The 23,935-nt window shown below is 39.4% G+C and overlaps 1 protein-coding gene across 5 annotated transcripts in view; it reads left to right on the top strand.

The window, feature by feature from the left end:
- VPS8 (VPS8 subunit of CORVET complex) overlaps positions 1-23,935 on the top strand; it is a 93,293-nt gene that overhangs the window by 24,460 nt on the left and 44,898 nt on the right. For all 5 annotated transcript variants that reach the window (XR_013233535.1, XR_013233536.1, XM_077349202.1 and 2 more), the window contains 16 exons: positions 1,528-1,574; positions 2,664-2,753; positions 3,219-3,265; positions 3,685-3,907; positions 4,745-4,834; positions 6,506-6,557; positions 7,284-7,326; positions 8,981-9,053; positions 10,399-10,518; positions 12,659-12,730; positions 16,180-16,299; positions 16,599-16,655; positions 17,855-17,937; positions 19,839-19,923; positions 20,263-20,361; positions 22,640-22,729. Coding sequence is in view for 3 of the 5 variants with exons in the window: in XM_077349202.1 (XP_077205317.1) it covers positions 1,528-1,574; positions 2,664-2,753; positions 3,219-3,265; positions 3,685-3,907; positions 4,745-4,834; positions 6,506-6,557; positions 7,284-7,326; positions 8,981-9,053; positions 10,399-10,518; positions 12,659-12,730; positions 16,180-16,299; positions 16,599-16,655; positions 17,855-17,937; positions 19,839-19,923; positions 20,263-20,361; positions 22,640-22,729 (1,391 nt within the window). In the remaining 2 variants the exon portion in view is untranslated. The remainder of the gene's footprint in view (positions 1-1,527; positions 1,575-2,663; positions 2,754-3,218; positions 3,266-3,684; positions 3,908-4,744; positions 4,835-6,505; positions 6,558-7,283; positions 7,327-8,980; positions 9,054-10,398; positions 10,519-12,658; positions 12,731-16,179; positions 16,300-16,598; positions 16,656-17,854; positions 17,938-19,838; positions 19,924-20,262; positions 20,362-22,639; positions 22,730-23,935) is intronic.

Here is a 23,935-nt window from a genome sequence, read left to right as displayed (position 1 = left end):
GGCCTAATCTATTCTACAAGGCTGTTGTGAGGATCAAATAGAAGAGAGAACAATGTGCCTGCGTCCTTGAATCAATATCATATTTTCGAGATGTAAAATAAAAAACGAGATTCTGTATGTGCATGGGCTAACTAGGCTACTTTGTAGACATGAACAAAGCAGCATGTTATGGAACTTTTTGGTAGATTGAATTTTTAAAATTCAAAATGTGTTTCTGATCTTAGTTAATCTCTCTTGTTGAAGTCATGGACATTAATCACAGTGGGAAATCTGCCCTGAGTTGATTTTTAAGAGAGCTACATGCTCACAGGGTACACCTCAAGGAAATGCCGGATCTTTGAGAGCAGCCATTGGAGTTTTGCAATCCCTGAGCTTCTTGGTTGCATGAGAATTTCAGGAATTTCAGAGTGCAAAAATAAACTGAAAGAAAAGAGATGTGATGCAGCATAAACATCACAGGTTAATCCTGGTCAAAACAGCTTCAGAAAATAGTAAATCACTGAAATCTGAAATCTCAGTTTAAATCTGAAGTGGAAATCTTACATAGCATTTCCTTTTCAGTTCTTTGTCCATAGCTAGGGAAAAATGATTTCCGACATTTAGAATAAACATAACTATAATAGTATCTTGAATACTAACAAGATTTTATTTTAATATAAGCTTTCGTGACCTTAAGCCACTTCTTCAGCATTTGTGGTGAAGGCTACAAAGGGAAAGTAGTTTATGAGACTGGGCGTATATGAGACTGGGTAATGAGTTTGTAGATTTAGAGTGATGTGTCATCTCAGTAATGATGACATCTGGATCCACCTCACACTGGTTTGGATCCAGGCTAAATTACTAATTTTCACTGGTTCTGCCTTCTACCACAAACTCCAAAGTTGTCATGCCTCAGGGTCTCCTATCGTCCCAGAAGCAGCATTCTGGAGATCAGTGCGCTAAGGAGGGAGACTGGTAAATTCTGCTCTGCTATTGGAAAATTTAGTCTGGATCCAATACTTCCATATGTTCCCAGGACCTTTAAATCAGTTACAGTGTAGCCTTTAGATAGTTACTTATTTAGAAAATTTATATGTAGGTCTCTGTAGACCAACTTGTTACAGGTTTTAAAGAGAAACAGTACAAGAGAATTATAAAAAATACTATAACATTATCTATAATAAATAACCATTGGAACAAGCCATAAAACCAGTTGTTAAAAGTAAGCCATAGGATAAAACTGTATTGAAAGGATATTTAATAAAAACAGCCCTCAAGCTAGAGCAGATTACAGAAACAGCTAAATCTAGATTCTTCTGTTGAGAAATGCTGCTTTCAGATTTGTACATGAAATATACTATTAGTGCATATTGTAAGGCTGTTCTAAAGTATTTTAAATCTGTTTTAACATGCCATTAAGTGACTTTACAAAAAGCGGTGTGAACAAGAAGATCGTTATATGCTGTAGGAAGAGAAAATATCATTTTCTGGTCATGAAAAGTAAGTGGCTGTCTGGTTTTTATTTTGCTTTTATTTTTATTTCTACAGGGTTATCTGGAGATGAGCACAAACGAAAGGCTGTTGTTGCTGACAGAGTGAGTCTTATTCCTGCAACATCTTGTTTTCAGTTGCAGGGTTACTCGCAATCTCTTTTGTGCAAGATGCTGGTTTTGTCTTCCTAACAAAAACACAGTTGTTTGTGCATGCAAAAGAAGAAGATCACTAGGGGTCAGACCAACCATCAATGCATTATATTTTGATTCATGATAGTTGCATCTTGACCCTTGATAACTGGCATGTGTCTGTTGACACTTTCAAATTATAACTTTAGGCTTATAAAGGTGTGACCAATTAGTGTACAGAGCAACAGACATAGAGAGAGTAGGAAGTAGTGAGCTGGGCCCACTTCTTGTTTACAACCAGTTGTATTTGGCCCGCTGCCTTGACATATTCACCCAAATCCAGGCATGTAATATCATCTGTATATAGGCTTCACCCCTATGATGGGGAATGTTTGTTCCCATTGGTTCCAAAATATGGAGATTTGAGCATATGTGCATAGGCACTGTACCACTTCCAGCAATGCATGTTGGAGGAGTGGATAGTATCCTTAGTGGTTAATGGGGATGGACAGCATACTTGTTCCCATTGTCCGTTAAATCAGTGGTCCCCAACCACCATGTGCGGCTGCAAACACGCATGTGCGGCAGTTTCGCGCATGGCCGGATCGCCCTCCTCCCCATCGGTCCGCAGCCTAAAAAAGGTTGCAGACCACTGCGTTAAATCATTGCCCTGTATACTGTAATATGTAAAGCGTAGAGTGCTTCTGAAATGCTCTATTAACATACTAATATCAAACAAAGTCAAATCTTAGTAATCTCCCAAATATTTTTAGGAATTCAGCATTAAGGTAAGTTAAACTGAGCTCAGAACCTCAGAATTACAAAACTAAAAAGTGAGATCACAGATGTCTGTGAGCTTTTTTAGTGCTTCTTTAAGTGATTTGAAGTATGTAGAAAAATTGGTATAATTAATTCTGTAATCAATGGAGTCTTGATTTTTTCACATACTGCCCTTTGATTTTGAACATACTACCCTTTGATTTTTGCTATCGTAAGCACTTTCCTTTAATATAAAATAGTTCATAAGCATTCCTTACTACTGTTACCTTCTCCCTACTATAGATGGTTGAAATCCTTATTCATTATGCTGATCGAACCATGAAGAAATGCCCTGACCAGGGTAAACTCCAAGTGATGGAACAGTACTTCCAGGTATAGTTTCTTTGGAGCAGTTTCTTTCTTTCTCTCTCTCTCTCTCTCTCTCTCTCTCTCTCTCTCTCTCTCTCTCTCTCTCTCTCTCTGTGTGTTTCTTTCTTTCTCTCTCCCTTCCTCCCTTCCTCCCTCCCTCCCTTCCTCCCTCCCTCCCTCCCTCCCTCCCTTCCTTCCTTCCTTCCTTCCTTCCTTCCTTCCTTCCTTCCTTCCTTCCTTCCTTCCTACCTTCCTTCCAGAGCTCCTTTTCTGCTTACAGTTCAGAGGAAAGCAATTACAGCTTATGAACAATTTCAACAAATTCAAACCACCATATTTAAATGTTCTTGCTCTACCCAAGTTGCTATCCTGCTGCCCTTAGTGTAAGACTCCTTTTGCTGCTCTATCTGATACATGCTAAAGCAATGTTAGACATCTAAATGTACTTTCAGGTTGATAATTTGTTTTTTCTGTGCTCTCCGTCCCCAGGATATGGTGCCTGTCATTGTTGACTACTGCCTTCTGCTTCAGCGAATGTAAGTGAGAGCTTGAACGTGTTCCTATTGAATTCAAGGAGCCTGCCATTTGTAGTGACTGTATGAAGGCAGCAAGCTCTTTTAAGATCTGTAGGTTGTCTTAATGATAGACAACGGGTGTTCCAAAAGAAATGTTAGACCTGATAGTTGACTGTGAAATAATTGGATGTAGGTGAAGCTTTTTCTGTGTATTACCTGTCCTACATCACAGCACTGCCTTTTCAGCGGTTTATTTGCAAAACAGCAGGAGATTAAATTGATGTTCCTTTAAGGCCTCACCTTTTCAGAATATTGGTCTGAATGGAGAAAATCTTGTTCCATGGTGGTTTTCTTTAGACATGAACAATAGTTAACTAAATCAAATTATGGATATTCAGTAAAATCTCTGTTTTAACATTTTGTCATCCTCTCCCTTTTAGGGATCTGTTGTTTAGTCAGATGTATGACAAGATGAGTGAAAATTCTGTGGCAAAAGGAGTCTTTCTTGAATGTCTTGAGCCCTACATTTTAAGTGATAAATTGGTGGGAATCACAGCTCAAATTATGAAAGACTTGCTGCTTCACTTCCAAGACAAAAATTTAATGGCAAATATGGAGGCTTGCATTGTACATATGGACATCACCAGCCTAGACATACAACAGGTGAAATCAGTGTTCTGTATACTTAAAAATGTTGTGAATGTCTCATTCTGTTTTTGCTGATGCACCCACCATTAAAAAGGACAGGTTCTTTTTAACTCATTGTGGAGAGAGATCCAACTTATCCTCAATGCCAGAGAATTCTTTCAAAATACTGTTTTAATAACTGCTGCACTAAAAAGAGGTGGCACTGTGTCATGTCTAAAATCCAGCGTATCTAATTAACCACTCTATAGAAAGTTAGATAAATATTTATCCAATCAAAACATGGCCTGCTTATCACTTCAGTCTTGTCTCATCTTTTAGAATCTGATGGGGGGGGGTGTCTTCCCTGTCCTAGCCAGCTCCGAGGGACTTTCCCCCCTCCCTCAGGCAAGCTGCCAAGGTACTTTACAGCTATCTTAGTCTGTACAAAGTTCACTCTCTATTTCTAATGAAAGGATGTTTTACAAGGTGGAAAACCCTGATGGTCACTCCATCAGTGCTCCGTAACTAATAAATTCAGTATATTGCAGCTTATATGTGGCATTGTGCTCAATGCTTCCACTGTCCCACTGTAATTTTCTCAAAGAAACGGTGAAGAAATAATCTGTAGTAATCCAGCCACCATTATTTATTTTAATCCCAGTTCCTACAGAGTCCAATATAACACTTCTAAAAGCTCACGTATGCAAATGCTTGAGTTGAAAAACTTGCACTGCTATACAAACTGACTACTCCTGTACAAAAGAAACCAGTTCCAGCTCTGGATAGAAGTAGTGCTGAATGTTTTCACTCTGAAGCCATACATTTATCATATTTCACACATCTATAAATCTCAGGGTTTCCATTTGTTTTTAGGTTGTCCTCATGTGTTGGGAAAATCACTTGTATGATGCCATGATCTATGTCTATAACAGTGGAATGAATGATTTCATTACTCCCATGGAGGTATGTGTCACATATCTGGAGTACTTATCTTTTATAGTGATTGTGATCTGCTTTTTAAACCTTTCCTACTTTCAGAGTGGAACAGTCCAGTTTTATTTCCCCCCTTTAATTGTAATTGAGATCTCTGTATTTGTGGGAACCCAGTAGTTGATTTTCTGCCACACTATCTATTGGAATATCCACTTTACACAGATCCAAGGAGGAAATTTCTAAATAAAATTATTCCAGGGGCATTTTCTTCAGCTCATGATAAATTAAGGTATTTGCTTTCTGATACGGACCCATTTGTGACGCAAAGGGTTGCCACCTTTGCTTTGGCCTCAAGAAAGAGTTGAGCTGGCCTTGTGGCAAATACTATGGGCTAATGAGCAGAATGCATGGGTTGAGTGTGATTTTTATTCTGCATTTGTTTTTAACAATTTTATTGTTATCTGATCTTGCAGTGGCGCAGGGGCAGTCAAACTGTGGCCGTCCAGATGTCCATGGACTACAATTCCCATGAGCCCCTGCCAGCGTTTGCTGACGGGCTCATGGGAATTGTAGTCCTTGGGCATCTGGAGGGCTGCAGTTTGACTACCCCTGGCCTAATGCAATAAAGTTTGACTTTGACTAATTGAGATCTCTTCTCGGAACATAATAAGCAAATGGGCCCTTGAAGAATATGAGGTTATGGATGCTTGGATTTGATCTATCATCAGTTCTCTCTTAGTGAAATTAATCAATACTGTGTTGGGAGCAGATATCATTAAAGTTTTGCGTCTGGTATTGAGGCAGATTAGATCACCATGAGATGAGATTTTTAAAATGGTATGACTCAACTAATTGCTGGAGTGTCAGCCCACACAGGAGGCAAGGACAGCTTTTCATGTGCGTTATTTTAAGGGAAAATAACATGAAAGTGACGACACATTCATAATGATAAATACCATCCACATAAATTGTGGACGCTTGTTAGGCAACATAATAATTGCCCAAGTTAATTATCTCCTGTCTAGGTAGAAAATAAACAGCATGTGGGTTGTTTGTGTGATGATGACATCTTGACTAGTCATCAACATGCTTTTAATTCTAGTGAATCATCAAAATAATCAGTTATTTTGTGTGGAAATATGTTTTATTATTTGGCTATATGGACATTAAGTAACTGTGGGAGTGAATGGACTGTTTAATCACCAGTTTTCTGTCTGAGTTAATGGTAAAAAAACTTTCTAAAGGATACTATTATCGCATTGGTATAATTCATCTGCCTTGCTTGATCATTTGTGGGGTTTGATTGGGGGGGAATGTTGTTTTTAGAGGTTTTTATTGTATTTATTATTGTAAAGGCTTTTTGCTTTTTATTTGTAAGTCTCCCCGAGCCGTCTTGTTGAGAGGGGTGGGGTATAAGTTTAATAATAAAATAATTCAGAATTGTAGTCAGCCCTGATAATTTTATGGGGCTAGCAACATATGGGCTGTTTAACTGAAGACAAATTTCCTGTGAAAAGGAATAATTTCTGTGTTGCAAAGTTCATGTATACCCTATGTCACATACAATATAAATATGTATTTGTTTGCACATGTGTATTCGGGAAGGGTCTAAGCAAATGGTGGGGTTATAGCTTTCATTAAGGATACATCTGGGTTAAGTTTCTGTTTCTTCGCTTCCTTATTCTTTCAATCTTGTTCCAGAAATTATTCAAGGTCATTGCTCCTCCCCTTGCTGCTGGCAAGTCTCTCTCAGGTACAGGATACCTGTTAAGTACTTCTTCATTGAATAACTTATGTTAATTTTAATGTTCTGAGTTTGTTTTGTAGTATTGTTTGCTCAGTTCACTGTCATCCTGTGCTCACAGTTGACTTTTTTATTCCACAAGAGGAGTTGTATATAAAATTGGTTTTCATGTACAAACTGTTTTAAACAAGCATGTAGTTTAGCATGAACACTGATCCTAAATGCATGTTGTTCAATGGAATGCCTGTGGCTTTCCCATTTTGTGTGCATATGAGATTACTATATATAGTAAAATGACCTCCTACAAGCACCTGTTTCTATTACTGGGTATGTAGAGTTGGGCACCTGTCCTCAAACTGCTAGAACTCAAAGAAGAGTCACCTTTCTGGCTGTATTCCAACCCCCTCCAACAGCATTTGCTCTTGTTGCCATCAGCAAGTGAGAAACAAGGTGTATTTGTCTGGTAATTTGCATCCAAAATCCTCCCTTCCTGTCTCTTAAGAAGCTGTTTTTTTTCTTCCAAATTTAGACTTTCTTAATACAGACCACTATGTGTGGACTTATCCAGAGCTAAGCAGTTATCTCCCTGCCAGAGCAAAATCTCCTATATGGAAACACCCTAAGCAAATCAGCATTTATAAAGAATTTAGATAAATCAAAACATGAGCCTTAAATAATTTTGCCCTTTCTTTGCTTCAAAAGATGACATAATCCTTCCCCCATATGTTTTTGTAGATGAACAGGTGATTATGGGCAACAAGCTTCTTGTTTATATCAGGTACGTCCTTCCAGCATTCTAAGGTGGTTAATTGCTTTGTTCTGTTATGTGGAAAGTAGAGCGAAACTACCATGTCACACAGGGGGTTTCAAACTGCCTTTGTATTCAGTTTTAGTAACTGGTTGCTAATGGACTTTTCCTGTCATTTCAGACAGACCTGTTTTAGTAACCAGCTGCTGGCAGAATTCATTTACCTGGTCAGACAAAGCCATTTGTGTCGGGTTAGCAAAGCATGGTTGAACTGCGATTGATGAAAAATACTTTCTTCTGTTTTTTACCTCTTTCTTGCACTTCTGAATCACTGTAGAGTGCTGTGTAGAGGTTCCTGCAATGCTGCCCCTCTCCCTTTTCACTGCACTATCTTCTTTGGAGGGTTTTTATTTAAGTTCTAAGTTGAGTGTTATAGCGCTAGAACTTACTTCCTGAAAGGAAGATCACACGGTGAAAACGGATGTGTGGGGAGAAGCGACACTGTTTAAAATGGCCATAGCTCTTCAGATATGACTCATTAGTAGAAGGAAATTCACTGTGTGAAACTCCCATCCCTGTATTGTTTTACTTGAAAATGGGCCAACACTAAATAACATCTGGTTTAGAATGGTAATACGAAACCCCCCAGAGCTAGTTGGGCAACAAACTTCTTTTTTATATCAAGAACTATACACTTTAAATTTAACACCATTAGCTTTGAATTTCATTTCTGACATTTGGCTGTTCTAAGCAGAGTTACACACCTACCTAAGCCTTTAGTGCACTGACAAGACTGTAAGCGAAACTTAAGTCCATTACAATTAGGACACACAGAAGGACATATACAACAATCACAAGGGTGTAACTCCAGTTAGGATGGCACAGTAATACGTAATGATTGGATGCTACCTTGCAAGGTTACACATCAGGTGAGATTGCACACACAGTGATAACACATGGCTGTTCTGATCTGAATGGTCTCTTTTATTCTCCTGGTGGAAGGATAGCACTTACTCAGCATGCAAAGTACACATCTCTGCTTCAGTTTTAAGACACTGGGATAGTGTTATAGCCTTGATTTCTTATTAAGTATTATTGCACATGGAACATTGATTTGCTTGTGGAATGATTACTGAAGGAGCACATATGTTGTTATGAATAACTTATAGCTTGGTGAAAATAATATTTGTGATTGGCTCCTCCTTGGAGGCTTTTATATATGTGTGAAAATGTTAATGAGCAGTATTTCAGGGAATGAAGATTCTGCTGTCTTTATTTTGGTCTGTGTCCGATGTGCATCTGATGCTGCTCATAGAAAATGGCTGCTTCAATGCGGAGACAATTCCCTGTTGTGCACTTCCTTGTTTATACTTTGATCAAACTCACTTTGTATGTGCTCTTTCAGGAAAGATGGTACTCGAGTAGGTTTTAGAAATATACAGTAGACGGGGGGGGGATCCAGGAAATAAATGTTTGTATTATAATGTTTGGAAGAAACCCCTGTAGTTTACAGAGGAATGTGGATCAAAACCTCCATGTGGAAGCAACTATATGCAGTTGAAAAGAAAGGGAAACATTTTCTCAATTAAATTTAAGTTTGTGGCCTATGGCAACAATTTCTTTAGAATACTATAAAGGGATAATGTAACTTATATTTGTCTTTGTTCTTTGTCTTTTTATACAGTTGCAGTTTGGCAGGTCGGGCTTATCCATTGGGCAATATTCCTGAAGATCTGGTGCCCCTGGTTAAAAACCAGGTACGTTAAAATGTTCTGTAACATGTGTGAGAGCAATTTAACTCTTTTAAAAGATGAAAATAGTGTGAGTGCGTTTAATAGGAAATATTTTGAAGGGCATTTTTTACTGCTAGTTGCTGTTTTCCCAGTTATCTCCGAATGCTAGATATCTATTTAGACAGTGGCTGCCTCAGCAGCATCCCAGTGTTTTCTGGGCTATGAGCCTATGGTTGCAATCCTAAGAACACTTTTCTAGGAGTAAACCCCATTGCATAAAATAGAACTTATTTCTGTGTAGGTCTATTTAGGACTGTTCCCTGTGTTTTCATAGCTGGACCATAAAGGAAACAATAGTCTGTAGAAATACAGATATATATAGATAGCAAAGGCAGGAACAACAGCAAATTAAAACACACAAAAAGGTAGGTTTTTGTCCTGCATTCCATTTGTGTCTTATTATTTCATTTCCTTACAATAATGCGCAGATATTAGAGCTACTATTATTGGCAGATGGCTACACTGGTGTCTTTTTGGTAATCATAATAGATGAGATTTTTAAAAAATTGGATTGCTTTTGTGATTGTCTTTACAGTAAGTATTTGGGTCTCCCCGTTATTCCACTGAGAGGTAGTTCCATTAGAATGTAGTGCCTAATATATATATTTTATATGGCCATGAGGGATTTTAGTTTCTGGTTGGTGTATAAAGCTTAATTAAACTTTTGGCATGGGGAGAGAGAAATGTATAGGTTAGTTAAAACATGTTCCATTGCACATAGTACTTGAGCTAAGGGCAAATCTTATGTTTATAATATACATTTTAAATTAAAGTTTCCACCAGTGGTCTGACCTACATTCTCTCCCGCCCAGCAGTTCTTGGCCTGTAATTCACCAGATATTCATGCCCTGTTTTCTGTTTTAAATCCTGTTAACAATGTTTTGCCTATCTTTTGTTTATCCTTTTGTCCACATACTAGATTCAGTGTGTTAGGAAGATTCATGTTTGTCTAGTAAACTGGAAGGCAAGTTCCTTTCTGCCCTTAGCCAGAATGCATCATTTGGGGCAACCTGTGGTGATAATTTCTGCTCAAATACCAGTGAACAGCAGTAAATGTCAATAATTGTGAAAATGGATGTAAGAAACAATGGGATATGTTAAACTGAAGTACTCTGCCTACCGCTAAACCATTGACCTCATGCCATGATATATGTTTTCAGCACAGTGGATAGTAGTTAAGGCACAGGGCACTGTATTGAAAATTCATTTACTGTACTCCAGAAGGTTTCTGGAATTTATAAACTTAGAACAGGTTCTTCAAGCCTTTGCACATTAATTATGGGGATACATCATTAATTTTTTGTTGCAGGTCTTTGAATTTCTTATCCGTTTACACTCGACTGAAGCACCAGTAGATGAAGAAGTTTACCCCTATGTCCGTACACTGTTGCACTTCGATACTCGGGAGTTTCTGAATGTGCTTGCATTGGTAAGTGGCAATAAAACTTCCAGAAAGTTATTGTGGAAGAAATCCTATCATGCTTTACACTGAATTTGCTTCATGTCTTCTTAGCTGAGCTTTGTACTAATCTAAAAAATTTAATCTGTTATTACTTTTAAATTTGTTAATTATGATGCTTGCTAATCTTTAAAGGCAGAACTTGAAGCCACTGCAAAATCTACTTAGGCTGTAGTATTGTTGTAGTTCATTCATATGTTATATAGAAACAAAGTTCCATGTACCGTTATTTTCATTCTGTTTATACTGCCCGGAGCCTCAAATAGTGTTCCCATCCTTGAGGAACCAACAGTCCCTGCCTTTATTAGTGAAAAACCTGTTAGAAGAAAGGAGATTTGAATTACTATCATAACTTCTGTGCTAGCAGATTCCCTTTCCCCAACCTTCCGTGGTAAACTTCTTGGCCTTAAACCAGGTTAGGCTCATTGTATATTGAGTAAGGTAAGTGCATAAATTAAGTAATTGCTGTATCCTAAACTTTCTATAATGCAAGCACAGGGAGCCATTAAACTGTCTCTGCATGGACGTTATTATAAACCAATGTAACTCCTAAGCTAATAATACATATTGCCAAACTAGATTATACTAGATTTGTCTAGTATTATGGATTCCTTTACTTAGCTGGGTAAAGTATAACAATTATACTGTAGCACACTTGTTCAGCATACAGTTTTAGCTGAGAAACGCAAAAAGACCAGTCCCTGCAGTTGCTCCTTCTGGAAGCCAGAGGCTGCCATGGCACTAAATATAGGAACTGGGAAACAGACGACTTCCTTTGTTTTCCCTGTTGATCTTAATGTAGGCCAGAAGATGCATGTGTGAACTTTAGAGATTTTAAAGCTGCAAGGGATGGTCAAGATTGGTAGGTGAGGCACAGGGTAGTAACAGCATTATGACTTCAAGCCCTTTCCAATAATGTTAGGATCATCAGCTCTTAGTTCGTTGCTGATAGTGCTGGATGTGCATCGGCCACACTGTAATTTGTGGTTATTGATTGTTTTGCCTAAGGTGCACTTTGCCATTGCTCAATACAAAGTGAAGGCTGCTTTTTACATTGAGTTCTAAATTATTTTACTTCCATTATTACCCCTTTCATTTTTCTCAGCATTTCCACTTGCAATTGCATCTTGGAGTGGGGATGATACTATGCAGGAATGATAGTAAAAATTGTGGATCATGTGGACAAACTATGCCAATATAAGACCAGAGTTGCAATATGTAATTCTGTGTGTAATCCTGATCGCTATTTGTACTGTTAAATTAATTCTCTCTCATGTCAGTAACCAGTATTACTGCCATTTATTAGATGTCGCGCAGTTCAGAAACTGTTTAATTTTTGCGCTGGACAGATATAACTTCTCTATTGTGAATGGCATATCAGTCAGTGCCAGTGATCACTCTAGAATTTAGACCTAGATTAACACTTGAGCTTGTGGCATTTTAAATCCAATTTATTAAGTTAAACTTTAAGTACTCTATGTATTTATATTTGGATTTTTTAAATTTTAAGTTGACACATCTCCATTCCCACCAATATACCCCTATGCCTCACCATCACATTTCTGGCTACTGTCTTTCTTGGAAGCATTTCCTCTTCTGTTGCTTCTGGCTATCCTGCAGTTTCCACCTTCAAAACATCCTTTTCCTTAGTTAATATGCTCTCCTCTCCCTATGAACTAGTTATTTTTCTGGATACCCAGTTTGGGGTACTCTGATCCTTTCAAAACCTGGCTCAAGCATTTCTCTGTGCCTGGCACAGAGCTGTAACATCCTACACACAAAGTCGTGCATAAAAGAGGGGGAGTATATTTTATTTCTGAAATGACATTAGTGGAATGACATGACATTCCAAGCTCCAATTATGTATGTGCCTTTTTTTCTTCCATGCTATGCTTTGGCCCTATTTGATAACTTCATTCATACTGTCAGTTACCTTTGTTACCTTCAGTTACTCTGAAGAAGAGAATTACTACTGGAAGTCATATTTGCTATTAGAATGAGGAAGTGTATTTTGAAAAAATTGGTGATGATTGTTACAATTTATTTCACACTATTTGGGGGATAAAATTATGACCTGTTTTTCTTCTTTCCAAATAATGTTCTGTAATAGACATTTGAAGACTTTAAGAATGATAAGCAAGCTGTGGAGTATCAACAAAGAATTGTGGACATCCTTCTCAAGGTAAGTTCTTTCCCCCATTTGTTTTAGTTGTTCTGCATTATGTACTGTGTGATACCCAGAGTAAAGGTAGTTTCTTGCTAAATTGTGTGCAAGCCCGTCATTGGCTTAGGGTGATAAATTCATCGCTTGTCCGATTTTCCCATTTATTTACTATTTGAAATGTTTTTTTAAAGATACTTAATAGGTTCTTAATATAGGTTCTTAAAGGTTCTTAATATAATTCCCCATTACTTCTATGCCTCTGTTAATATGAACAGGCTGAGTTGGCAAATCCCAACTATGTATGAGACTTAATAGGTGATGGGAAAGTCCCTCCCCCCAACAAAATCCTCTACCGTCATCAGTGAAGAGGGTGACAGGATATCAACTGGAGTCTGACAGGAGTCAGTTCTGTCTTTGTTTCATATCCCAGTCTTTTCTATAGTGTGTCAGTGAAGCCAAAATATTTTGATGTGTGTGTAAGGTTATCTAGATAGGTGGAGTGAAAGAATTTATGCTGAAAAGTACTAACAGTGAAATCCTAAGCAGTTAAACCTTTCTGTTGAAATTAAAGAACTGAAAATGGTATAACTTTGCTTAGGATTCCACTGTAAGTCAACAAAGAAGTATGAACATGGGAGGCTGATACAATTGCTAGTGTAAATGGCGTCAACCATGCTATAGAATGATTCAGTAAACAGCAGAGTTGAGAATTGGCTTTATTCTAGATGTAGACTGTTAATGGTACCCACAGAGAGTCTTCTTTTGTCCTGCTAATGGTTCTCACAGAGAGAGTCTTCTTTTGTCTAGAAAACTTAACAGAAAAGATGTTGTATAGAAAGATTCAAACATTTGTAACAACTTGGGAATAAGATGTATAGCAAAAGTTATCAAAATCTGTTCACTCAATCCTATATTAATATGCGGTGAAGGCTTGGTATTAGCATATAGAACTATTGCTTTGCAGTGATGTCATTTCATAGAAGATGAAAATATAGTTCAGTGTCCTAGCCATGGTGTTACACCAGGTTTCACCATTTTAAATGCTCTTGTTTTAGGTTAACTTCTTAGAGTAAGTTAAGAATGCACTTATCATCTGTCTGCAGTTTCTTAGTTGTTATCATAAAGACCTACTTTTTCTTAAATCTATGTGGCAGAGTGCATGAAGGAGACAGTTGTTAGAGCCTTGCCTTTGCTACTTTTAGTTTTTTTTGGCTGCCATTTTGCTAGTTCAGTCCAACAGGTATGTAGCCTGGGCATGTTCTGAGATACTTTCTTCTACATTTCAGTTAGCAGACATTTTTGACTGCAGGATCTTGTGTATCATGTACTATACTAACCCTATTAACTGAGGACGTTCATGTTTTCTAGACAGATATGTCTAAGCTTGTACGCTTCTTTTGCTCAACATAGTTTCAGTCTGTCAGGTTGTATAAGCATTGGTGTAGCCAGTAAGTGGAGGGAAGTCTTGCTGACAGATGAGAGATCAGTTTAAATGGTCTCAGCAGAAGAAAGGCAGTCTCTCACATAAATTGTCTAAAGGGCCTGGATTATACTCTAAAAAATCAGGAGAGAGGGAACAATTGATTTTGGAATACGGAGGCAACTGGCCATGTCAGGAACTATCACCTTGCACTAATTCTACATGACATCAAACTTCCTCTTACTGGCTGGTCTTCTAGAGAAGCTGAATATGTGACATACTAGATAAAGCACCTTGGTAGTGAACCTTGCTGCAAAGTGATAAAATTGCTTACCAAAAGTTGGATTATTGCATAAAATTTAGAACTGACTGGTCAGCAAAGCAAACATGAGTAGAGAGATGCCACTAGGCAGGCTCCAGGCCGGACTAATGCCTCCAAAAGCGTTGAGGGAGGAGGTACACACCATCTCTGGCTCCCATTTTAGAGCTACAGGAGAGGAGTGGTGCTCCTCCTTAATCCAATTTACCCTCAGGGTAATGCCTGGTGTCTAGGATTTTTTATACTTTTATTCTAATTAGGTTTGTCAACCTCCAGATGGGGTCTGGAAATAGGATTGGCAATCCTATTGGAGATCTTCCACTATTACAACATCTTCAGGTGACATTTTAAATGCTCTTGGAGAAAATAGTCTCTTTGGAACGTTAACTCTCTAGCATTATACTCTAGTGAAGTCCCTCCCTTTTCCAAACCTCACCATCCTCAGGCTCCACCCTCAAAGCCTCCAGGTATTCCCAACCCAGGGTTGGCAACTTTATGCAGATTGTGAGTGGGTGGGTAGGGATGTGCCAGTCTCTTGTGGTCGTTCCTTGCATACCCAGGGAATTGCTAATTGCTAGGTGAATTTCCTCCATGCCAAGCTGGATTTTTGATGGAGGGATCCCTTGGGCATGAAATTGGGGTCACTGTGGGTGGGCAGGTAGTTGTGAGTTCCTGTATTGTGCAGGGGGGTTGGACTAGATGATCCTGGATGTGCCTTCCAACTCTCTGATTCTCTGAGTCCTACTTGAATTACAACTATCTCCAGACTACAAAGATCAGTTCCTCTGGAGAAAACGGCTGTTTTGGTGAATGGACTTCCTCAAACCCTGCCTTCCCCAGACTCCACCCCCAAATCTCCAGGGATGCTCCAACCTGGAGTTGGCAACCCTAGTTCTAATACATAGGGAGCACTGAAGCAGCTGACCGTATTGTAGATGAACTCACAATTTTGAAAATTGTTAAGAAATTACTAGGATCTTGAATAGGCTTTGAGAGACGGGATTTAATCAGTACAGTATAGCCAGTCGGATATGCATTTCCATTCTCATTCTTCCTTCAGACTATTCCTATCATTTTGCTTTAAGCTGAAAGTGTGTTGGGTGAGGGGCTGAGTTAGTGAGAAAAAGTAGGACTGGGATAGAATGAAAAATCCAGTTCCTCCCTGTCCACTCTCCGCTGTTCAGCTAATTATAGTGAACTACTATGCTATTTCATAGTCTGAACAAGCTGCACAGCTGTTAACCTGCTGATAAATTCAGAACAATGTCAGAGCCTGCTGCAAACAGGCAAGGCACACTGTAATAGGACATCTTTTTTGTTGATATGGCTATATCTGCTTTCAGCGATAAGGTTTCAGAGACACTGTTTACATGCAGTCTGTGATGAGCTGAATTTAAGTTATGGAGAATATAATGAAAACCACAGATATATTGATATCTGCAAAAATACTGCAATGGCAAAGTACAGTCATGTGTTTTGCTTGAAACAGTGTGTTTGCCACAAGCTTATATTTTTAATGATTTGGTATGTATGGAAAGGCATATCTTTTTGTCAATAATAATTTGCAAGTATGAATGCTACTTTATGACATCAAATTTCAGTCTGCTACACAGCTAGGCATCCATTTTATTATGGGTTCCTGCTACTTGCTGTCTGTTTTTTTCTGTTTCATATTAGTAAAAGAATAAAATGTGCTAACCTAATCAGTTAACTGCTTCCCCAAACTAGGTTATGGTGGAGAACTCTGATTTTACACCATCACAAGTCGGATGCCTCTTTACTTTCCTTGCCCGGCAGCTTGCTAAGCCCAACAACACACTGTTTGTGAACAGGACACTATTTGACCAGGTAAAGCGAAGAAGCACAAGTTGCTGCTTCTGAACTACCTTAATCATTATATTATGTGACAACATGATTTAAAAAAACTGAGATTATGTGCAGGATTGGATGGAAGCCTGGGAGTTCTATGGTTATATAATGAATAAAAGGAGAGGAAACTCATAAAATGCATAGGAGGATTTCCCCAACCTCTCTGTGTTTTGCCCAGTTCACACACCATGACATTCATTCTAGGCATTTTAAAAACACAGCTCTTTTTCTGAAATGTCATCATAGTTCCAGCATATCTTTCTGTCCTCTTTGTCCAGGTCCTTGAATTCCTCTGCAGTCCTGATGATGATTCACGACACTCTGAAAGACAGCAGGTATGAATCCCTAGAGGAATAATTCATGCTGTGAAAGTGATGCATGGTTAAAGAAGGAAGGTCAGTGCTAGGAAGGACCAGACTGTAGATCACAAATGCTAAGACTGTCTTTGCATTCCACACTGAGAGGTTATCAGCTGCTTAAGAACCAAAGACAATTGGCCATTTTACAAATGCAGACTAACAAAATGTTCACCTGTTTCGTAAGAGTAGTGTCTAAATATTTGCTCAGGGGTGTATATTGGTCATGCGAAATCACAGATGAACAATAAGAACAAATGCAGCTAGGAATAACATCCACACTTACAATTCTCATCAACCCAGAAAGTTGCACTACAGCTTGATTTTCAGTTGACTACTGCCGCTAATACGGATGGAGAAAGGGTCATGTCCCACAGAGGTGCTGTCTTTATGCATGCAGTTTGCCTTCCCCACCAAACTGAAGATCTCTCTGTTCATGTAGGGAGCAGAAAAATGCTGCAATATATGAGGACCATGTTGAGTTCAGTATCCACCCTCTACTCCAGTTGGCGAGTTCATATAGATATGGAATACAGTGTGTGAGAGAGAGAGGGGCTGGGATATAGGTGCGGCGAGGTGTTGTGATTGGATAAAGTGGATGGAGGATTGGATTTCCTTGTGGACGAAGACATATGTAACCATGCACATATGGATTACAACATTAGGTAGGCAGAATAGGAGATAATCAGTCTCAAGACCAGAAGAACAAAATGTGTGAGCCAACCTTGGCCAAACAAACATGTAGTCTGTGTTACAGATACACAACTTATCAAATGAAATGGTGAGTCCAGATATAACAGAAGTATATGTAGCTAAATTGTACTTTTTCAAGCTGCATGTGGACGTGGGTTGTGTGAATGGTCTCCTATGACGTCCCTTATGTGTACAAAACTAGCATTCCAGGGGAAAGTGTTCCGGCCCAGATTCTTCCCTGAAGATTTGACAAAAATGAAAACATTTTGGTTGGGAAAGGCCAAAGTGCAGGTACTAGCATGAACAATAAAAAACCCAAAAAGGGAACACATAAAACAGTGATAGAGCAAAGTATGGAAAAACTACATTTAGCTTAGGATCTGGAAATGATATGATATAGACACACCATATATATACTCTTTTAATACAGCATGAATGGATTGAAGACTATGATAACATATCTTCATATGATTTAATGCTCATAGGTTCTTCTGGAATTGCTCCAAGCTGGGGGCATAGTACAGTTTGAAGAGAGCAGACTCATTCAAATGGCAGAGAAAGCTGAATTGTAAGTCTGTTTCCCCCTCCCTCATTGTTTCCTGCAATTTTATTTCTTTGGCTATCTCGAGACACATTTTCTTTCATCACTGCATTCTTGGATAGAAAGTATAATATAGTTTCACATGATGGTGCAGAACTTTGAATCTCTTACACAAAGAGTGCCTTTTGTTGCACTGGCTGAATATGGGGGCCCTCCAAGGTGTTCTGGTGAGGACCCTGGCAGCTGCATTCTGCACCAGCTGTAACTTCTGGGTCAAGGCCAAGGAAAGGCCCATGTAGAGTGAGTTACAGAAATCCAGCCTCGAGGTGACCGTCATGTAGATCACTGGCCAGGTGTCCTGGGGCCAAATAGGATGCTAGTAGCTTTGCTTGGCACAGATGAAGGAATGCTGATTGGGCTACTTTGGTAATGTGTGCTTCCATTGACAGGGAGGTGTCAAAGATTACCCCCAGATTCCTGGCCAAGGGCGAGATCCTTAGTTGCACCCTGTCCAGGCAGGGAAGCTGCACTTCCTGATCTGGCCGTTTATGACTCAACCACAGGGCCTCTATCTTGGAAGGGTTGAGTTTCAGGCAGCTCTGCTTGAGCCAAGCTGTCACTGTTTCCAAACATAGAGCAAAACTTTCTGGGATAAGTCAGGCCAGTCATCCATGAGGAGAAAGAGCTGGATGTAATCTGCAGAGAGCACGTAAAGGTGTTAAACATCGTAGGGGAGAGAATCATGCCCTATGCTACTCTTGATAAGTAGTTGATAAGGGTGTGACAAATCCTCTCCCACTGCCACCCTCTATGTTCAGTTCTGCAGAAAAGAGACCAGCCATTTGAAAGCTGCCCCCCAAATCCCAGCTCTGGCAAGCTGGTATGCTATAACAACTCATGGTCAACCACATTAAACATAGCCAACAGATCTAACATCATGAGAAATGCCAGTCCACCTCTATCCAGCTGATGCCGGAGGTCGTGCATCAAGGCAACTAGTGCAGGCTGGGACGGAAGCCAGACTGGAAAGGATCAAGCACCAAAGTTTCCTCCAAGAGTGCTAGGAGTTGATCTATGGCAGCCCTTTCAAACACCTTGTTCAGAAATACAAGACTGGGCAGTAATCGGCCAGGTCCTGCAGATCAAATGATGTGTTTTTGAGCAACGCCTCCTTAAGTGCCTCAGGAAACTCCCCAGATGTTAGCGATAGGTTGACAATATTCCTTAGGGGCCCTACAATCCATTGGTTGCCGGATTTAAGCAGCCAGGATGGACCAAGGGTCAAGGGGGAAAATGGTCATCCTCACTACACCCAGCAACACAAGATTAAATAAATTTTTATTAGCCTGGAAGGGGGGTTACAAAGCAGAACAGAAATCCTTTGACCAAGGCATCTGAGTCCAATATAGTTCCACTTATTTCCTGGAGCAATTCCCACATGCCCATGTGCCTCCTAGACAGACATCTGATAAAGGGAGCTTAAACACCTCATCTCAGATCTTTAAAAACACACACACATAAAAAAGCCTAATGGTTACTTCTCACCTGATCTGTGTTCCAGGCACCCCATTGCCCTAAGCTACTGGGAAACTGGTGAATCATTATTAACATCATGTACTGGAGCTGTATAATTGCAGCTCCTCCATAATGACTGTTTATGTTTTAATTGGGAATTTCAGGGCAACTAGCTCCCTAAGAAACATGATTTGTGAAAAGAGGCAACCAGGAGCTCACTATGTACTACAGCTAAGGCCAGGCTTTAAAAAATGAAACATGCACATCAGTTAGGATTGGCTGATTGGTTAACTTTATTGTTTCCAAGTGGCATTTTGGAAAAAAGCATGTAAACATGTCACACAGGACAAAAACAGGCTCAGGCTTATCACAGCAAGCTTAAAATGAACAAATATGTCTGTGTTTCCTTTCAGCTACCAAATCTGTGAATTTATGTATGAACGTGAACACTGCTATGACAAAATCATTGATTGTTATTTGCGTGATCCATTGAGAAAGGTAAGGGTAAGATAATGCTAAATAAATTGTGGAACAAATCCAGATTAAATCCTACTGTTCTTCTAATGTTCAGCTCTTTTCAGTGGTTATGGTGTGTGCCTGTGTGTGGGGGGATGATATTCAGAGAGAATGCAGGGACAGCACGTTTTGTGATATGCTCACCATACACGTTTTCTATTATTATGAAACTTTATCATACAAAGGATAATATGGTAGCTGATCCTTGCATTTATTAGGAAGTTATACTGTCAAATTAGTTTGAAACATTTATTTATTTATTATATTTATATACTGCCCTCCCCGGGGGCTTTTCCATTCTACCAATTTGTTGTCTTACAGGAAGAAGTTTTTGGCTATGTCCATAATATACTTTCTATTCCTGGATATAGTACAGAAGAAAAACAGTCTGTGTGGCAAAAAGCTATGAAACATATTGAGGTATGACTGGAATAGTTAGTTTATATGCCTTAATCTTAAACTAATTTATGTGTAGCTGGTCTAAGGTTTTAGTAAATTAGATTTGTATCTCCTTAGCATGTTGTTTATAAATTTACGTATGCTGCCTTTGGGACCCTAATTGGATGTAAAGGCAGCATATAAATAAAAATGAATAAATGACTACAGAAATACTGGTATAGTTGCTGAGGCTTGGCAGTTCTTATACCAGGCTGCCTGGAGCCTGTCAAGATATATCCTCTAAAATAAATAGCCAGTCCACCCTTGCAAAGGAGGCAAACCCAAAGATCTGTTTACAGGCATATTAGTGCGCTTATGTGCATAAGGGCTGTTGCGTATGTGGTTCAGTGGAACCAGAGTGGGAACTGCAATTCAGACATCAGGGACTCATAATGATATCAGCCAGCACACAGGGCCCATCCCGCTACTCGATTGTTTAGATTGTCCACTTGTTTTAAACTTGGAGAACTTGCACTGGGCCCATCAGAGGCTTTGGCGGAAACCCTACACTATATATGTTTGAGTTGTGGGCTTTTGAGTTCAGTTCAGTTGTGTGCTATCTAATACAGAGTTAATGTTTTGGCACAGGAGCAACTCTGCACCTTACTGAACCACTATTCAATAGGGGCAATGTGTCTCTTGGCCTGTCCTAGATTTCCAGTGTGTGTAACTTCCTTAGAAGACATACTGAAGTAGACAATGCACTGGAGCGGAAGCCTAGTGTGACCAAAAAATAAAATGTGAAAAGTATATGAGCAATAACACAGTGGTACTGCATTACAGCTATGAAAAAAGTCTGATCTCATGAGCCCAGATAAGAGCAAAACCTCATAAACAATTGCAGTTCATGGCAAGTCCTGCTAAGGACAGACAGAGGAGAGCATTAACAAAACAAAAAAATGGGGAGGGAGTATGGCTGAGGAGATATAAAATATACAATATTTTTAAGCCTCTGGTTCCTGTAAGATGAAAGCTGGACTTGAGTGCATTTGAATTGCATTTTTAATAGGCTAATACTTGTATATGTAGCAACCATATTTTAAGAAGTGGGTGTAGCAACCTTATTTTAAGAACTGGGTATAGAAGTGAGAACCATTACTAATTTGTAGCAATTTATGATAAGTTAACAAATGTTAGGTGAAGACAAAACATGCTTTGGTGGATCAAGACGGGTCCACTATTTAACTTGTATTAAAAACTTGATCTACAAATTAATTAAACCAAATAATTTGGCTCTGACTTTGTTCATCTAGTGTTATTCAAGTCTGAACATATTTGTAAGTAAATTCAGTAGTGTTGGAACTTTTGGACTTGGCTTGGTCCTCAGTCCCTCCAGAAAATTAGCTGCAGAGTAACAGAGCATTTTTAAAGTATGCAGTTATTAGTAACTTTGAGGATGAGGCACAGATCCAGACTCAGTGTTTTGAGGTTTAAAAGAGAGAAATCTTTACTGGAAAGATTATTTACAAATGCATTCATCTGCTTCAGTCTTCTTAGTGAAGGAGAGTACAAAAATTTAGAGTAATTACAAAAGCAGCACATTGCAAGTCTCTATGGCTAGGGTGCAGGCAGGACTACATCCCACACATCAGCAGACGGAGAGAGCTGAGAGTCTAATGGTGGTTGTTCCTTGCTTCAGCTAAACTTACAGAGCTACTCTTCCTGAAGAAAGAGGAAGTGGCCGGGAGCTCATCTTAAACAAAGAAATTGTGCTTGTGGTTTTTCCACTGCAACCTAACCAGTGACCACTTGATGCTACTAATGAACACACAGGCACAGTTTAGGAGCTTAACAGTTTAACACCAGCCCTTCAAGGCTGTCCACCAAATTACTTGCTGAATGCAATTCCAACAAGTTTATTTTCAATAAATTTTTTCCAATACATTTAATTTCTGTATGTATGATAGTAATACAAGCCAATTTACACTCACATTCTTCAGCTGAACTAGGTTACAAACAAAATGGCCTGCCTCCTACAGTCAAATAATTTGAAATTTAGGGCAAAGAGGGAAGGCAGTTAAAGCTATTATTGAACTTGCTTTGTACTCCGAAAGCCCACCATTTCAGTGATTACTTCTTTGTTATTCAGCTCAAAAGTAAGCTTAGACTTTTTGAATGGAAGTTAGAGAGACAATTATGAGAGCTCAGAATGAAGAATGTCCTGTTTGGGAAGATACTGTATAAATTATTCCTATCAGAAACATCTTTGATGTAGTTTTGAGTGAAAAAACATGGACACTATTTTCCCTTATTTTCCTAGGAGCTGATATCAGTGAGTCCCTCTAAAGCAGCAGATATGATTTCTGTCCACTTCAGTAACCAAATTGAACAAATCATTCAGACCTTGCAGGTAAAGTCTTCAGGCTGATGTATCTTCTCTTTTGATCAGAAAGGTCAGAGCATAATAGGCTGCAGTGATGGGATTGGGCAGTTGCCTAGAAGTTTAAACTTGTCAAACCATGTTGGGGAAATGGGATAAGAGATGGTGTCCTGCTGATAAGCACGTATTACTCATGAGCAATCAAAGAATGCCCCACCTGTATGTGTGCATGTGTTTGTACAGTGGCATCTGTGCTTGTGGCTTTGTTCAACCAGGGGTAGTCAAACTGTGGCCCTCCAGATGTCCATGGACTACAATTCCCAGGAGCCCCTGCCAGCATTCGCTGGCAGGGGCTCCTGGGAATTGTAGTCCATGGACATTTGGAGGGCCGCAGTTTGACTACCCCTTGTCTAGAGGCATGAGAGCTCCTCGTACAGACTATCCTATTCAGAAGTAAGTCCATTGAGTTTAAGTAATTTTAACCCAAGTAGATGTATGTTAGGAGTATGTCATTAGCTGGATAATAGCCAGGTAGAAAGGAAGCTTCATGTTCTTCAGGAAGGTACTTCTGTTTTTCCAAAATGTGATTTCTAAATACTCTGATACCCCTCATACTATCAAGGGCTTAGCTGCTTGTTTGTTCATGTGCTGGCCACATGTGCATATAAGATGGGGTGGGGGAATAACAAGAGGCATATGATTATTAAGGAAGCTGATCCATCCCATGGAATCCAGGGTCTTCTAGTCCGACACCCTGCAGAATGCAGGAAGTTCACAAATATCTGCCCGCCCATAGTGACCCCAATTCCATGCCTTGATAATGCCCTGCCCCCCTCCTAAAAACAAAAACAAGAATCCATGGCCAGTCTGGCCTGGAGGAAATTTGCATCCCAGCCCCAACGTTGCGATTGACATTCCCCTGTGTATGCAAGAAAGTGCCACAAGAGCCAAGCATGGACACAGTCATATACAACTGCCTAAATTCACAGAATCAGCATTTCTGGCAGGTAGCTATCTAGCTTCTGCTTAAATACTGTCAAGGAGAGAGAACCCATCCCCTCCTGAGCAAGCCTGTTCCACTGAGGAACATATCACCTCCTAGTTGTCTTCTCTCCAGGCTAAAGAGACCAAGCTATCTCAACCTTTCCTCATACATCTTGGTCTCCAAGACCCTTACTGTTTTTGTTGGCCTCCTCTGGACATGATCCAGTTTGTCTACATCCTTTTTCAATTGTG

Source organism: Paroedura picta, chromosome 8, assembly GCF_049243985.1.
Source record: "Paroedura picta isolate Pp20150507F chromosome 8, Ppicta_v3.0, whole genome shotgun sequence".
Taxonomy (NCBI): domain Eukaryota; kingdom Metazoa; phylum Chordata; class Lepidosauria; order Squamata; family Gekkonidae; genus Paroedura; species Paroedura picta.
Note: the sequence above shows the minus strand (reverse complement) of the source record. Positions and strands in the feature narration are given on the sequence as shown.